This window comes from Akebia trifoliata, chromosome 13 (genome assembly GCF_017979445.1).
Source record: "Akebia trifoliata isolate Shusen 1 chromosome 13, ASM1797944v1, whole genome shotgun sequence".
NCBI lineage: Eukaryota > Viridiplantae > Streptophyta > Magnoliopsida > Ranunculales > Lardizabalaceae > Akebia > Akebia trifoliata.
Window position 1 is genome coordinate 6,470,382 of NC_141387.1, and position 17,324 is coordinate 6,487,705.

The 17,324-nt window shown below is 37.7% G+C and overlaps 1 protein-coding gene and 1 non-coding gene across 2 annotated transcripts; both read left to right on the plus strand.

The window, feature by feature from the left end:
• Positions 1-4,075: 4,075 nt before the first annotated feature.
• LOC147387586 (callose synthase 12-like) lies at positions 4,076-12,005 on the plus strand. The gene is made up of 2 exons (XM_086421951.1): positions 4,076-9,598; positions 11,577-12,005. Exon 1 carries the CDS (start codon positions 4,226-4,228, stop codon positions 9,590-9,592), a length of 5,367 nt encoding a protein of 1,788 aa, XP_086278077.1. The 5' UTR covers positions 4,076-4,225; the 3' UTR covers positions 9,593-9,598; positions 11,577-12,005.
• On the plus strand, positions 7,227-7,306 carry LOC147387587 (small nucleolar RNA J33). The gene has a single exon (XR_015171632.1). It is a non-coding gene; the product is annotated as a small nucleolar RNA J33 (small nucleolar RNA).
• Positions 12,006-17,324: the final 5,319 nt, after the last annotated feature.

The window sequence follows — 17,324 nt, forward strand, 5'->3', positions numbered from 1 at the left end:
TCATTTTTCTAATTTCTACGTGTCATAACGCATGGAAGCTATGTATATGTTTAAGATTAAGTAGGAATTTATGATCCCCACAAAACAATCTTTGATTAAATTAAATTGAGTTGAGGTCCAATGAATTAAGGCTCGAATCCTTGAAAACATTATCGATTATTCAATGTGAAGGAGTCTACAAATAAAAAGAAAGTGGAAAATACTTGAGCTTGTTTTGAGAGTATAGATCGAGAGAGTCGTTAGAAGGACAAATCCAAACAGTTTGTGGCTCTAATTCGAAGGTGCATACAATTTTTTTTTTATTCACATCTTTAGTATCATTTGTGGTCGCCCAAGAAGAGTAGGGTGTGGAATTTCCAGTCACTTAAAAGTTCAGTTATTGTAGCAACAGATGGAGCAAATGAAGAGGAGGAGGTAGAAAAGTAGCACTCGTGGCACATAGAGCTCCTTAAGCAAGACACTCGAGAATCCAATTACTCTTGTAATAGGTGGAATATTATCACAAATGTGCTTTGGAAGAACCCAAAGTTATGGGAAAATGAGCAATTTTCTAATTAGTTCGTTGATTCTCAATCAAAAGTTTGTTGATTCCCACAAAATGTTAAGCAATTCGAAGACAAAGAGAAAATTCTCCAAGAACGAAAATTTTATTAATTAATCAAAAGTTCTTTATAAACTATTCGTTCCCAAAGTTTCAAATCTACAGAATAGAGAACTTTCCAAAAATAATAAAAAGCTTCTAATTCAACCTAAACATTTCTAATATGCTCAAAATTACTAATAAAGACATTCTAAAACAAGTAATTGAAAAACTATTTAAAACCAAAACGAAATTTTTTTGAAAAATAATTTTTTTTTTGAGAAAATGGTATCTTTGACCCCTAAACAATTGAATTTTGTGACTTCAATTTGAAGTCAATGATAATTGGCTAATACATTGGGGTGGAGCTAGGATTTTGCTCATGTAAGGTCAACCAAGAGTAGAAAAAAAAATTGTGGGGGACAATTCAGAGTGAAGAAAATAGTTATGGAGGCAACTAAGAGTGGAAAAAAAATTTGTGAGGATAATAGTGGTAAATTTCTTTATCCGTCGTTAAAATCTGTCGCAATAGCACATTAATCCATAGAATTTGAAAACTCCTGTAGGGGCAAGTGCCCCAACAGTCCTTTCTCTAAATCCGCCCCTGCTAATACATGGTGCTCGTTGATAAGTACGCGTGCATATATAATAATAGCAATTCTAAGTTACGGTCATGAAATTATGATCTCTGGAAGTTAGGGTACATGTTTACCTTTCTAGTCTATTTTATTTTCTAGATTAATCCTTTGCACGGTCTCTGTGTACCCTTTCGATATGATCTCTACATTAAAAATATATTATACCTGTAAAAGAGATGCATGATTGAGAAACTATTGGATCATAGATAACTCCAAAGGGGGGGGGGGGGGGGGGGGGTGGTTTTGTGTTTGACCCAAGAAGAAGTTAATAAAAAAGATTAATAATAATAAAAAGCGCCCAATGAACTATCAAGGGTAAGTTCGTTAATCGACTAGCATTAATTACGATGCATGATGTGTGGCAAAGACCATTGACCCAAGTTATCCTTTCAATCAAGCCTTGTGAAAATTAGAAAATCCCCTCTCTCCAACTTCACACCCTTAATTTATTTAATTCAAAGTCTAATAGAGCACCTATATTATTATGAATGGGTGATGGGTCTTGGTATTTTGGGTAGGGAATAATTCAATACTTTATTGATTGTTTCCCATCAATCCTAGAAATTGTTGGGAGGTGGAGAGTGAGGAGGGGAGCTCTAACTTGGTTCCATCGGTTATATATTGTCCTCATCAATGGCCATCTTCAAGGAGTTGAGCAAAACCCTAGTATTACAATATATTTGCAATCGGAGACAAAGTTCAAATATTAACTCATTTTTCAATTTATGCATGACATAAAAAATATAAATAAAAAGGCCCCAAAAATTCATGCAAAGATTCTTAGAAAAAGTGTTGACCATTGATGCGATGAATCAACAAACATCAAGCTTTTTGGAATTCTCTCCATTTGAGTTGCAATTTTATGAATCGTTAGTGTGAAGAAAATCACCTATATGGTAGAAGATATGGTGACCCACAAGTATTAGCACTAAGTTTGAGGAAGTAACATCAAGAAAGAGAATCGTACTATTCATGTTGTGGCGAGGTTTAGAGATTCTTCTAACGATCATGCTACCGGGTTCGACGAAATCACTTCTCATCCCCTAAGAGAATAATCCTACTCATGATAGTCGAGTCCACAACCTTGATACTACGGTTCATGGTAAAATTATTTTTAGAAAGTAATTGATAAGGATATGAAAGTTGTTAACTAACGAGTGTTGGGCGTAGTGGTTAGGACCTCCCTCCAAAAATGGGGAGGTCTCGAGTTCAAACCCTCTCATTGGCCACTCATAGGAATTTATCCCGTCTTACGTGGTAAGACAGTGGTATGTGTGGCTTGTGAGGGTATTGCATGTACCCAGGGGATTTGAGTGAGATATGGTGCTCTAAGAGATTAGTTGCCTTGCTCTTCCTAGTCAGGCCTATATGTTTGAACACCCTTGTCATGATGAAGATTGTTTCATCAATTTTCCACCAAATACTCTGATTCCTAACCTCAAAATGTGTTACAAAAATCCAAGGTGAGAAATCAACATTGTAATTGATGCCACAGTGCCACACTACCACATTCAAACCTTGAAAATTTGAGGAATGGAACTCAAGAACCCTAGAAGGATATATATCAATTAAAAGATTGGGTATCTCAAGGATACGAAAGAGAGTGAGAGATAAGAACCCTCATTTTAGAATCCACAAAGTTATTATACACCAATGAATAATGTGGAGGATAAAATCCTTGTATTATCACATAATGATGTATGTGCATCACATAAAGATCTACACTGCACTGATCATTATCGAGGAATCCAAGGAAAGTTTTCATGGATATAGGCTTAAAGGTCAGTCCTCTTAGTGTTTTTTGTAGATGTATGAGGTCATAAGGTCAAGGATTTGCTTATATAACCAACAAATATCAAGATCATGTCAAATCCCACAAAATCAGGGATAAGGGATGTGTTAAAGAATGAGTTCTATTTTGAATAAGAGATTGTTGAGCTAAATTAAGAGAGAAATATCCTTTCAAAAGCGAGAATTCTAAATAATGAAAAACTTTTAAAATGAATAAGAGCAAATTTGGAAAGGGAACAAGGTAAAGATCTCTCTTAATTTTTTTCATAAAGAAGGGCCTAAAGCACACAACACAACAAACCACTCATTCTCAACCTCTAAAACCCTTAAGGAGTCTTCTCTTACTAACTTGGGTGTCTGAGAGTCTATAGTGCAACTGTGCAAGAACACTATAGAATTTTGAACAAGAAATCTTGAGGAACATCAACTAATCTCTAATATCTTAAGATTTATATGAGTTTTGACAGTCACGTATACCAAAAAAAAACAATCTTCGATATTTATACCAATACCATCTCAAAGGAAAGAGTTGTGCTGGGGTGACACAAAGTAGTTACTGTGATTCTCACAATTATATCGTGGATATACATACATAACTGTAGATGATTTTTATTTGTATCGCAAGGAATCACATCTATGATTATGTGCACATCCCACATCAGACTTAATGAGAATCTCAGTAAATACATCTGTCATTTCAGCATTTTCCCAAAGAGAATGACCAACCTCATTCCTTTTGTGTGTCCAAATTGCCACGTATTTGTGTCTACTTTTCAAAACATTCTCCAAATATACGTTCATCATAAATTCAATATTAAAAAAAAAAAAAAAAAAAAAAAACCAATACGACAAAAAAACCAAGAAAACTACTCCTCATAGCTCAACGCCAAAAACGTATTCTATTCAAGACAATAAATAGTACTAATCCCAAGGTATTTGCAGATGTGTTTTTTTGCGTCAAAATGACTCAAAATTATTCAAATTAGAAACAATAACACGCAAAGAAAGACGATTCAGGGGGTCTAACAAAATTATTCAAATTCGAAACTGTAACGCGCAAAGACACCCTTCTTTCTTCTTTTTATTCTTCTGTCCCCACCAAACCTCCAACTCATTCCTCTCTCCCCCCCATTCTCTCCTATCTCTCCTTCACTCTCAATTCTCAAGACGAACGAACGAACAAACCAGATAAAGAAGGGAAGACCAAGCCGATGCAATGAACCTACGCCAGCGCCCTCCGCCAACTCGCGGCCCGGGCCATGGCTCAGCCTACGGTTCAAACCCTAACATCGACGGTTCGAACCAAGATCCCTCAGAAGAATCCTACAACATCATCCCCATCCACGACCTCCTTGCAGACCACCCATCTCTTCGCTACCCTGAAGTCCGAGCCGCCACAGCTGCTCTCCAAGCAGTTGGTGACCTCCGTAAACCCCCTTACGTCATATGGCGCGACGGCTTAGACATCCTCGACTGGCTCGGCATCTTCTTTTGCTTCCAACGCGACAACGTTCGAAACCAACGCGAACATATCGTCCTCCACCTCGCAAACGCCCAGATGCGCCTCCAACCTCCTCCCGACACCATAGATTCTCTCGATCACTCTGTTCTTCGTAGATTCCGCAGAAAACTTCTCTCAAATTACACATCTTGGTGTTCCTATTTAGGGCACAAATCAAACGTTTGGATCTCTGATAATCGAACTCCATCTGCATCGGATCATCGTCGCGAGCTTCTCTATGTTTCGCTTTATCTCTTAATTTGGGGAGAATCTGCGAATCTTAGATTCGTTCCTGAATGTATTTGTTACATTTTCCATAATATGGCTATGGAGCTTAATCGAATTCTTGAAGATTACATCGATGAGAACACTGGTCGTCCTGTTCTCCCTTCGATCTCTGGTGAAAACGGGTTCTTGAATCAGGTTGTTACACCGATTTACCAAACAATTCGTGCTGAAGTCGAGAGTAGTCGTAATGGAACTGCCCCTCATTCGGTTTGGAGAAATTACGATGATATTAATGAGTATTTTTGGAGTCGTCGATGTTTTCAGAAGCTTAAATGGCCAATTGAGGTTGGGAGCAATTTTTTTGTGACTAAGGGTAAGGGGAGAGGAGTGGGCAAGACGGGGTTTGTCGAGCAGAGATCGTTTTGGAACATTTTTCGTAGTTTTGATCGACTTTGGATTCTACACATATTGTTTCTCCAGGCTGCAATTATCATTGCTTGGGAGGGGAAATCGACGCCTTGGGAGGCCTTGAAGAATCGTTCTGTTCAAGTTCGTGCTCTCTCCGTGTTCTTAACATGGGCTGCCCTTCGATTCCTTCAATCGTTGCTTGACGTGAGTATGCAGTATAGTTTGGTGTCTAAGGAGACTATGTGGCTTGGGGTAAGGATGGTTCTCAAGAGCATTGCTGCTGCAGTGTGGATTGTGGCCTTTGGTGTCCTTTATGGGAGAATTTGGGACCAAAAGAAGCATGACCGTACATGGTCCCCAGCAGCGAACAAGAGGGTAGTGTATTTCCTCGAGGCCGCACTCGTGTTCGTCCTTCCCGAAGTGTTGGCATTGGCTCTCTTCATCATCCCTTGGATTCGAAACCTCCTTGAAGAGACCAATTGGAAGATATTTTACGTTTTGACGTGGTGGTTCCAGAGTCGGATATTTGTTGGTCGTGGTCTTAGGGAAGGACTTGTCGACAATATAAAGTACACATTGTTTTGGGTTACAGTTCTCGCTACAAAATTCGCCTTCAGTTACTTTCTCCAGATAAAACCCATGGTTGCTCCCACCATAGCTGTTTTGAAACTCAAGAATATTGATTATGAGTGGCACGAATTCTTTAACAACACCAATAGATTAGTGGTTGGGTTGTTGTGGCTTCCGGTGGTTTTGATATATCTCATGGATTTGCAGATTTGGTACTCAATTTACTCCTCTTTCGTTGGGGCGGCAGTTGGGTTGTTCTCTCACTTGGGAGAGATTCGAAATCTTCAACAACTGAGGCTTAGGTTTCAGTTTTTTGCGAGTGCAATGCAGTTTAATCTCATGCCAGAGGAACAACTGTTCAAGGAGAGGGGAACATTGAAGAACAAACTCAACGACGCAATCCGCCGATTTAAACTGAGGTATGGGTTTGGAAGGCCTTACAAGAAGCTTGAATCGAATCAAGTGGAGGCGAACAAGTTTGCCCTGATATGGAACGAAATAATTTTGACTTTCAGAGAGGAAGATATCATAAGTGACACTGAGGTCGAGCTCTTGGAGCTACCACAGAATTCTTGGAACATTAGGGTTATTCGGTGGCCATGTTTACTTCTATGCAATGAGCTGTTACTAGCTCTCAGCCAAGGGAAGGAGTTGGTAGATGCACCCGACAAGTGGCTTTGGTATAAGATTTGCAAGAACGAGTACAGACGGTGTGTTGTTATTGAAGCTTATGATAGCGTCAAACATTTACTCCTTGAGATCATCAAATATGGCACGGAAGAGCACTCCATTGTTACAAACTTGTTCCTTGAGATTGATGATTCCCTTCAAAATGAGAAGTTCACGAAGACTTACAAGACGACTGCATTGCCACAAATGCATGCCAAATTGATATCCCTTGTTGCACTCATCAATAAGCCAAAGAAAGATACAACCAAAATAGTGAATGTATTGCAGGCCTTGTATGAGATAGTGATCAGAGATTTCCCGAAGACGAAGAGGACCATTGAAGAGCTGAAGCAAGACGGTTTGGCGCCTACCAGGCCGGCATCCGGTACAGGGCTCCTCTTTGAGGATGCCGTCGAGTTACCCAATGAACAGAATGCTTTGTTCTATCGGCAAGTTCGGCGTTTACAGACCATTCTCACCTCCAGAGACTCTATGCATAATGTCCCGACGAATCTCGAGGCAAGACGACGTATTGCTTTCTTCAGCAATTCATTGTTTATGAACATGCCTCATGCTCCTCAAGTTGAGAAAATGATGGCTTTCAGTGTTCTGACACCATACTATAATGAAGAAGTCGTGTATGGGAAAGAACAATTAAGGACCGAGAACGAAGATGGAATCTCTGTCTTGTTTTACTTGCAGAAGATATACGACGACGAGTGGAAGAATTTTCTAGAGCGGATGCGAAGAGAAGGCATGGTGAACGAAAATGACATTTGGACGACCAAGTTGAGGGATCTCCGTCTTTGGGCATCGTATAGGGGACAGACACTATCTCGTACCGTAAGGGGGATGATGTATTATTATAAGGCTCTCAAGATGCTTGCTTACCTTGATACTGCATCGGAGATGGACATAAGGGAAGGATCACGGGAACTTGGTTCTGTTGGTTCGATGAGACGAGACAATGGTGTAGATGGTCCGGGTTCTTTTAGGTCACCTTCTTCACGAAGTATGAGTAGGGGAAGTAGTGGTGTGAATCTGTTGTTGAAAGGCCACGAGTATGGGACTGCTCTGATGAAATTCACGTACGTGGTTGCTTGTCAGATCTATGGGACGCAAAAGGCAAAGAAAGACCCACATGCCGAAGATATTTTGTATCTAATGAAGAACAATGAAGCCCTTCGAGTTGCCTATGTTGATGAGGTTCACACTGGGAGGGATGACGTGGAGTATTACTCCGTTCTTGTGAAGTACGATCAACAATTGCAGAAGGAGGTTGAGATCTATAGGGTTAGGTTGCCAGGTCCGTTGAAGCTTGGAGAGGGCAAACCAGAGAATCAAAATCATGCCCTTATCTTCACTCGTGGTGATGCGGTTCAGACCATTGACATGAACCAAGACAACTATTTTGAGGAGGCTCTCAAGATGCGAAATCTATTGGAGGAATTCAGGTCTTACTATGGTCTCCGGAAGCCTACTATCTTGGGTGTTCGTGAGCACATCTTCACTGGTTCAGTCTCATCACTCGCGTGGTTCATGTCTGCTCAGGAAATGAGCTTTGTCACCTTGGGGCAGCGAGTCTTGGCAAATCCTCTGAAGGTGAGAATGCATTATGGTCACCCGGATGTGTTCGATAGGTTCTGGTTCCTGACTCGCGGAGGGATTAGTAAAGCTTCAAGAGTGATTAACATCAGTGAGGACATATTCGCTGGCTTCAATTGCACGCTACGAGGTGGGAATGTGACACACCATGAGTACATCCAAGTAGGTAAGGGAAGGGATGTCGGGTTTAATCAGGTATCATTATTTGAGGCCAAAGTTGCAAGTGGCAACGGGGAACAGGTTCTGAGCAGAGATGTCTATAGATTGGGTCACAGACTTGACTTCTTCCGGATGCTCTCGTTCTTCTACACTACCGTGGGGTTCTTCTTTAACACGATGATGGTTGTCCTTACTGTTTATGCATTTGTGTGGGGCCGACTTTATCTGGCTCTCAGTGGCTATGAGACAGCCATGAAGAGTTCAACCAACAATAAAGCGTTTGGCGCAATCATCAATCAGCAGTTCGCCATCCAGCTTGGTATGTTCACAGCCCTTCCGATGATTGTAGAGAACTCTCTTGAACATGGGTTCCTACCTGCAATCTGGGATTTCTTGACAATGCAGCTTCAACTTGCATCTGTTTTTTACACATTCTCAATGGGAACTCGTACCCATTTTTTTGGCCGGACCATTCTTCATGGTGGTGCAAAGTACCGGGCCACCGGTCGTGGTTTTGTTGTGCAACACAAGAGTTTCGCCGAGAACTATAGACTTTACGCCCGTAGCCATTTTGTTAAGGCGGTTGAGCTCGGAGTGATACTTATAGTTTATGCTACTCATAGTCCTGTAGCCACAGATACTTTTGTTTACATAGCCATGATGATCTCAAGTTGGTTCCTCGTAGTGTCATGGATTATGGGTCCCTTTGTGTTCAATCCTTCTGGGTTTGATTGGTTGAAGACCGTATATGATTTCGATGAGTTCATGACATGGATATGGTATCGTGGCGGGGTGTTCACAAAAGCGGATCAAAGTTGGGAAACGTGGTGGTACGAGGAACAAGACCATTTGAGAACAACAGGTCTTTGGGGGAGATTGCTGGAGATAATTCTAGATCTCCGATACTTCTTTTTCCAATATGGGATTGTATACCAGCTTGGCATTGCAAATGGAAGCACTAGTATTGCAGTTTACTTGCTCTCTTGGATTTACGTGGTTGTTGCTGTTGCAATTTATGTGACAATAGCTTATGCTCGTGAGAAATACGAAGTGAAGGAACATGTATACTACCGGCTGGTTCAGTGCCTTGTCATCATGCTTACAGTACTTGTGATTGGTCTCTTGCTAGAGTTCACAAAGTTAAAATTTATCGATCTCCTTACGGGCTTGTTGGCGTTCATTCCTACAGGCTGGGGCCTAATATGTGTTGCTCAGGTATTCAGACCCGTTCTCCAGTCCACTGTAATATGGGAGATTGTGGTTTCATTGGCCCGGGTGTATGATACACTGTTTGGAGTGATTGTTATGGCCCCAGTTGCGCTGCTGTCGTGGATGCCTGGATTCCAGTCTATGCAGACGAGGATCCTCTTCAATGAAGCATTTAGTCGGGGTCTTCAGATATCTCGTATTTTAACGGGCAAAAAATCTAACTTCGAAATGTAACTTGAGGTAAAACCTTCATTTATATTCTTTTGAAACCATGATTTCTGAAGTTTATTATTATGGTTGGTCCTCACTTCCATGTTCACTATGTGGGTTTAGACCCATTGGTCAGTTGGTTTGACACATTGCACACTACTTTGAGGTCGTGGGTTTAAGTCCAGGTTACCCATCAAAGAAAGGAGAGCTTAATATGCTGAAATAGCTAGTCATGTGTGGTGACCACACTTTTTTATCTATATCGTGCAACTGAGTTAGTTTCATTACTTTTCATCTTATTTAACTGTGAGTAAGTTGGGATTGAGACTGTGACACAAGATTTTGACATGGATCCCAGTTGGGTTATACCTCCCGACCTCAGTTTCTTCCTGTTTTTTAGATTGTTGATTGTGATTACAATTCGTTATTATGGTTGAAGTTGTGGATACTTCCAGTTGCTTTAAGCACTTCTGACATAAGAAATTCCATAATAGGCTTATACTACATTACTAGTTCCTTCATATTCGTTTTCATAATTGGTGACATTGTCATCAATGGAAAACTCTAATTCCTTCCAAAAGCAAGGGATATGTATCTTGTTGATTTTTGCTGTATGTGTAGGGTGATTAGGGAACCTATGGATCATCTCCTCATCCATTTTCGAGTGGCAATTGTTATTTATGTCAATTTCCTTTGTTTGTTCAATGTGCCTTGGTGCTTTCCTTGTTCAGTTCTCTCTCTTGTGCACTGTTAGAAGTCACCGACCTTTTCTGGTAGAGTGAAGATTCCGTGGAACCTCATCCCCTTTGCCAAGAAAAGTTCGAGAACTGGGATTTGGGAGGAATACCACACCATACACTTACCAAAAATTGAACCGCGTTCATCCTACTCACCTTGAATGCAATTCTACTTGTGAATCTAGGTAGCACATGGACACCCATATGTGCAATGTTGTTAAATAGCATGTATGACCAGCACATGCAGCAAGAAAAAAAATTAGAAAATTCTTTTTGAAAAAATATGCCATCACACAAATAGCACATGTCATCATCGCATATTGGCAAATAACATAATTTGGGGTATGCGACTGCATTTGACAACGCTGCATATGAGGAATTCACTCCTTACTTTCCCATTCCAAATTATATCATCGCCATATTTTGACTTGATGAATCTCCTCCATAGGTAGGTTTAATTCATGCCAAACATCCATAGCCATTTTCCAAGTTAATGTGGAGTTCATAATCCTAAGATTCCAGAACCCCACCCTCTACTTTTTTTAGGGGAAAACTCAATCTTATAATTGACTAGATGAAATTCATAGACCCTTCATCATTCCACAGGAAGCGTTGAAACAACTTATCCAATTGATTTTCACTCTTGGTGCAGTAACGAAAGAAAGAAGTAGACCAGGATGCTAGAGAAAATGCTTTTGATAAGAGTCCATTTCCCGCACTTGAATAGAAACCTAGACTTCTATGATCCAGTCATCTATCCACTCTTCTTATGACAGGATCCCATATTGTTTTGCTCCTATATGACACTCCAACGGGCATGCCCAGATATGATGTAGGGAAAACACCTTCCTTCATACACAAGGATCAAGGCCAGAAGATTCATTTATCAGTATGATCAGCCCCAACTACCTTGCTTTTGCCTAAATTGATGTTGCTTCATTCCATCTGAGTTTTCTCTTATCCAACATTTTTCTATATCCAAGCGCAGTCCTAGTCAAGTCCGCTCTTATCTGATTTTTTTTTCTTCTAAATTCTAGGTCATTGTCGGGGCCAAGTTATCATCCGATGCTGGCTTCTATCCTAGGACTGCCATCTGAGCTAATATTTTGAATATATTTGTTACTTATCAAATGTTCATTTGATTATCCACAATGCTTTGAAGGGCACCCAATTATATGAACATGTTATATCTGTATTTGTTAATTTATTGCTTTATGTTAATGTCATTGTTATTCACCATTGTAATTACTAATTGACATTTTACTCTGCAGATTTGGCGATGGGTTAGATGTCGAAAACTAGAATAGAGAGACCACATTTCGATATGAATGTTGTGTGTATGATATAGTAGTGGCTGTGGTTTTCATTATTTTCTTCTTTAAGCTGGCAGCGACAGGAATTTCTGATAAGGATTTCATCTTCAGCTTTCGTTTATTGTTGTAATTAATTGATTTTTACGTTTTCCAGTCATGTGAGGGTCATCGTTCTGAGCACACTTTGTAACTAAAGAACCTGTTGTAGGGTTTTTTTTTTGGTTTGCTGTGCTCATAATCCCTATAGTTTACGAGGTATGGCTCTATAGATTATGCTTTTACGTTCGAGAGTAGCCTTTATTCATTTTTATTTTTTGAGCATATACTGGTCTGTTTTGTCCCACAGATTTTTCTTATATTATGAATGGGATTGTCAGATTTTCGACATTTGTTTTATGTGTATTTCAATTCTTATGATGTCAATATGTTGATGGATGGGGGGCATTTTTGAGAATGGAATGTATCAATTGGAGAATTTGGGGAAGAATCAACAAATATGTTCATTACTTTATCAAGTTTATTCCAAATTTGACTATATCAACATGAAGCCTTCATCTTTGAATCGATTCACATTTAGGAAACTCAATCTGCCTGAAATTCAATATTTTTGTCCCCAACTTTTGAAAGGTATCACAATTAGCCTTTCATTCTTGAACTTATAGGTCAAGTCCTCCATCTTGTTAGTTTTTAATCTATTTTTCCTCTTTGTTTATATTTGAAAATGTTTGATTTTTTCTCTCATGCCATCTAATTACACGATTTTCTCGAGATATGTAGAAATCATCTGAGCATGGCTTCAATACAAAAATTGAAGCGCTGTTAAGGTCTCTTATAAGCTAAAAACACTTAACGGCACTTTAACGTGTTTATTAGATATTTTAATTCATAGAACATCTCCAACAGATCGTCTCTAAGAAATTCTTTAAAAGTAAATGTTAAAATAAAGAGGGGGACTTCACTCTTTACGGTCAGAGAGCCTCTAAAATTAGTTATTTTAATGTTAAATGTTAAAAAATGAAAAATACTTTCATTACTAATTTAGTAAGATATCAAATCTTATTTGTGGTCATTGGGCCCATATGGATTACCACACTGGCAATTTAACACAGTATCATTCTTGATTTCATAGAAAAACTCATATCCAAAAAATAAAAAATAAAAAAATAATATTTTTTGAACTTGATCAAAGTTGTTGAAAGTGGATGGCTATTGATCAAAGTTGTTGAATTTTTTTTTTTTTTTAATTCTTTTTTCAAAATTCGTAGAATTTCATTTTCTAAAACTTGTGGCATCAGATCATGTTTTTGGATGTCAAGAAGTGAACTCATGGCCTTTAGTAGATTTTACAATATTTATTTGTAAACTAAAATAATATTAAATATTAAGAATAAAAAAAAAGTGTTGAGTCAGTTGGAGTTGATATTAAATTTTACATTAGCTAAAAATAACTTTTGCAACTTTTTTCACAAATGAAGCTCTTATTTTAAAGAACAACGTTGGGGATGCTCGTATATTCTATAATGGTATTAACCAAATGACCTGATAAAAATCGCTAAACCTTAAACCCACATGGCATGTGCTAGAACCTCGAGATACATAACTACACATATTTATGGGGATTTGCATTGTGTATCCTGAGGATAGAAAATCTATGGTTCTAGCACATGACACATCAGGGTGACTCGATTGACTATGCCACATGGGGGAGTCATGTAATCATCACTTAACCAAATTGGCGTTATTAACAAAGGGATTAATAAATGCGCAATTAAATCTTTCCTCCTCTCTTCATCTTCTATATTTTTTCAATCCTATGGTATTGAATTATTAATAGGAACTCAATCGATACATAAAAAAAATAACACTCAAAGATATTTTTAGGTAAGTTCAGACCGAACATGCTTTAATTAATTTAGTAGGTATTTGCCAGACATTACAAAACTAATTCGATATATATTATGTACTGAACACAAAGATTTACATGAGAAAGTTATGCTCGGTAAGCACCTACCATAGATTATAAAACATATTCGATAAATATCTATCTAATAAAATTTTCTCATGTAAATCTGTGTTCGATATGTTAGTATCGAATCGTTATGTATAGGATTGGTAGGTACCTATCGATCCTTACAAAATTGATTCAGCATTGACCTACCGAATTGGAAATTTCACACAAATTTTCTCATATGAATGACTTCGATTAGATTGAATTTTAAGGTGTTATTTGGTAAGATTAGATAAGAAAGATGGTGGATGCATAAAGTAATACGATAAAAAGAAATCACTTAAGTGGGTGCCCAAAAGGGTAATGTTAGGCGCCAATAGAACAACTCTAAAAATAGCCATTTTTTAGACCCCTAGAAATCTTTTTCCCAAATCGATTCTCCCAAACTTTGAACCTCCCAACTAATACACAAAACAATATTGATTGGTCATCTAATCTTTTGTTAGGACCAAATCGATTCTCCCAAACTTTGAACCTCCCAAACTCCTATCTCGATAGTCATCCATTTCGACCCTGCTTGGTAGTCCGTAAAAAAATAGGAAAACGCAAAACTTTGCATTTCTTGTTTTTCATGGTTGTTTGCAATTCCACTGCTTGGTAGACCCTTTAAATGGTCATTGTAAAACTTTTCTACTGCTTGGTTGAGCATGAACATGCAAATAATAGTAAACTAACAAACAAGATCCAATTTTAAAAAAAAAAAAAAAATTACAAAACAAGCATCACAAATAATTAAAAAAAAAAAAATGATTATCCAACTGATCAGAGAATACAACTTATAAAAAAAGGTGCAAAACAAGCATAGAATCTATGACAAAAATAATGTCAAATGGAGCCAAGAACAGAATGCAACACAAGCATTTAAAAAAAAAAAAAAAAAAAAAATTCAGAAGAGAATGCATTTAACAAGAACAAAATGTAACTTCAACAAAGATATATCTTTGCGAAAATCAATATGGGTCTGAAATAAAGAGTTTGGTTTGAAGTAAGACAACCTCAAATCTACTTATGGGTTTTGTTGTTAAAAAAAAAAAAAAAAAAAACCCTAGAGTTAGTGTGTTTGTTTGGTAACACTTCAGGGAAGGTCATTATGTGGCCACTGAAAATTAAGAAGAGGAGCTTCTTAGGGAAGAATCATCAAATTGAAGAACAATGCTAGATCTAGATATGAATTTGATTTGAAATAAAGAACTAGATCTAGATTTGATTTTGAAGTACATAACTACATCTAGATCTAATTTTGAAGATTCAACATCGTTTGATCACAAACTAAGGTTTTGATTGTTTTGATATAGATGTAGTTTTTCAAATTCACCTTTTTTTAAACATCCAAGGTTTCAACAAAATTTCATATGCAGAATGGAAGGAAATGAATCAGAAAAGAGAGACCCTACTCTCCTTCCTCAATTTTGAGGGAAAGAGATGAACTAGAACCCTTGTTTTTATTGCGTTTTACCATGATTTCCGATAGGATCCACTTGAATATTGCGCTGCAAAGCACTTTCGACTTGCAAACTGATGCAAAACTATGCATTTCCACCTCTTTATGGTCTTTCGTGACGCGTACAATGCAAGGCCTTCATTGTAGGTCTAACAATGATCTGAAGTATTCCTGATACCAATAATCTAAAATATACCTGATGTCCGAGCCAATTTGATCCGAAAAAACATGAAAAATCAGATTTAGATTGAAATCTTAGATCTGATACAATTTTAGATCGAAATTCAATCCGAACATATTTTCATATTTTTTTTATTCTTAATTTCATATAAATACATATAAATAAAAGGACATTTATAAAAAAGAATCCATAAATTTATGACAATGGCAAAAAAATTGCCACTTTTTTTTAATACCAAAAAACATTCCATTTACTACATTAACTTATGTTTTTTTTTTTTTTTTTGAAAAAAATATCCTTCATTTCATTTTCTACATTATTCCTTTTGTAGATTACTTCTCCCCTCTTCCATGCTCACTAAAATCCACCAAATAGAATGATCAACATCTTGTTGATCTTGGTGAATCTAATGTTCCATCCATGATCTATTACAAATTTTTAGTGCATAGATCATAAAAACAATAAAATTGCAGTATAGACACTCGACATTAGAATATAACATAACTATCGTTGAGGTTCTCAACATTACTAATCATTGAAGCTCGACAATGATTAACAGAACGTTACTACAGAGACACATTAGAACAGATCAAATTTCTCCATTTATCAATAATAATAAAAACTCACATCACATCAATTAAGATTCAGAACAAGATGAGATGAAATGAATCCTAAATCTTTATAAAACAAGTTTTAACGTAACTAAATCAACACAGATCTCCAGAATCTCTCTCTCTCTCTCTCTTTCTCATTCATCTTCATCATCCGGCACGTCTTCATCATCAAAATCTTCGATGTCCGAACAATATTCTCCATCAAACTCATCATCATCATCATCATCGAAATCTACATCGTCTTCATCAGAACTGACTTCAGCACGGCCACTGGCGTAACCTCGAGATTGTTCCACAAAAAATCGGGGCATTGGACCAACCAATTGAAATCGACGAACATGATTAATCGTATCAGCTTTGATGGGCTTACGATGGAGGATCAAAGGTCGTGATGAGGCCCCAATCAGCCTCATCATCCTCGACCCTACAGCCGCCGAATACCTCAACATCTCTCTCCTTCTCTCTCTCTCACTGAAAGAAGTGGCGAAGAAATGGAGGTGGAGACTAAATATGGGAAGGGCTTAGGGTTTTAGGTATTTTTATAACGAGTGAGATCAAAGGATCAAATACTGACACGTGTTACTTCAAACTTATTTTATGGGATACTTGGAAAATAGAATTATTCACAATGCGTGATCAGGTGCGACTAAAGCGGACCAAACCAAGTGGGGCCAATCTTTCCATCAATCCATGATCATCTATGAATCACCATATCAATATTCTCCAAAAACCTGGCCAAATTAACTGGTCTTGATGTTTATTAATAAGAAGCTGCTATTGCCACACCAAATTTTACTAATGCCACACCAAATCCAATATACAATTGCACACAGTTGGTGTGACGTTAGTAAAATTTGGTGTGGCAATATCAACTCTAACAAAAATAAATAAATTTGGTAGTTAAATATTTACTACCAATATGAAATAATATTTTGTGATTGAATATTTTTTGATAAAGTTACTTATATCAGAAAATTAGTAATATATTTATAATTTTTATTTTAAAACCATTCATCTTATCCAAGCGGTCAAGGATAACAGGTTTCGACAAGAAAAATCAAGAATTTTATGTCATTTTCATTAGTCTATAAAAGAAGACTGAGGTCACCAAGCATGTCATCTTCTAAAACCATACTAGCATAGGTGTTTTAGCAAAATGTGAGGATCCCTTCAAAATTTTGAAGTAGTTTTCCCCCCAAAAACCACGCTTTGAGAGGGCATCGTGGTATGCCTTGTACAATCTGACACTTCGGATTGTATTGGATCCAGATCCAACCTTAAAGATGGTTCGTACCCTAATCATATACAAACCCTTCTTTCGAAAAAGAAAAATGATTGACCAATCACATGAGGCCACATGTATTGAGGACACCCCTAATTTACAAAATTACCCGGCTCCACATGTTGCACTATGGAGATCCTATGAGATCTCTGAGCAAAAAATTCTCTTTGAAAAAGCTTA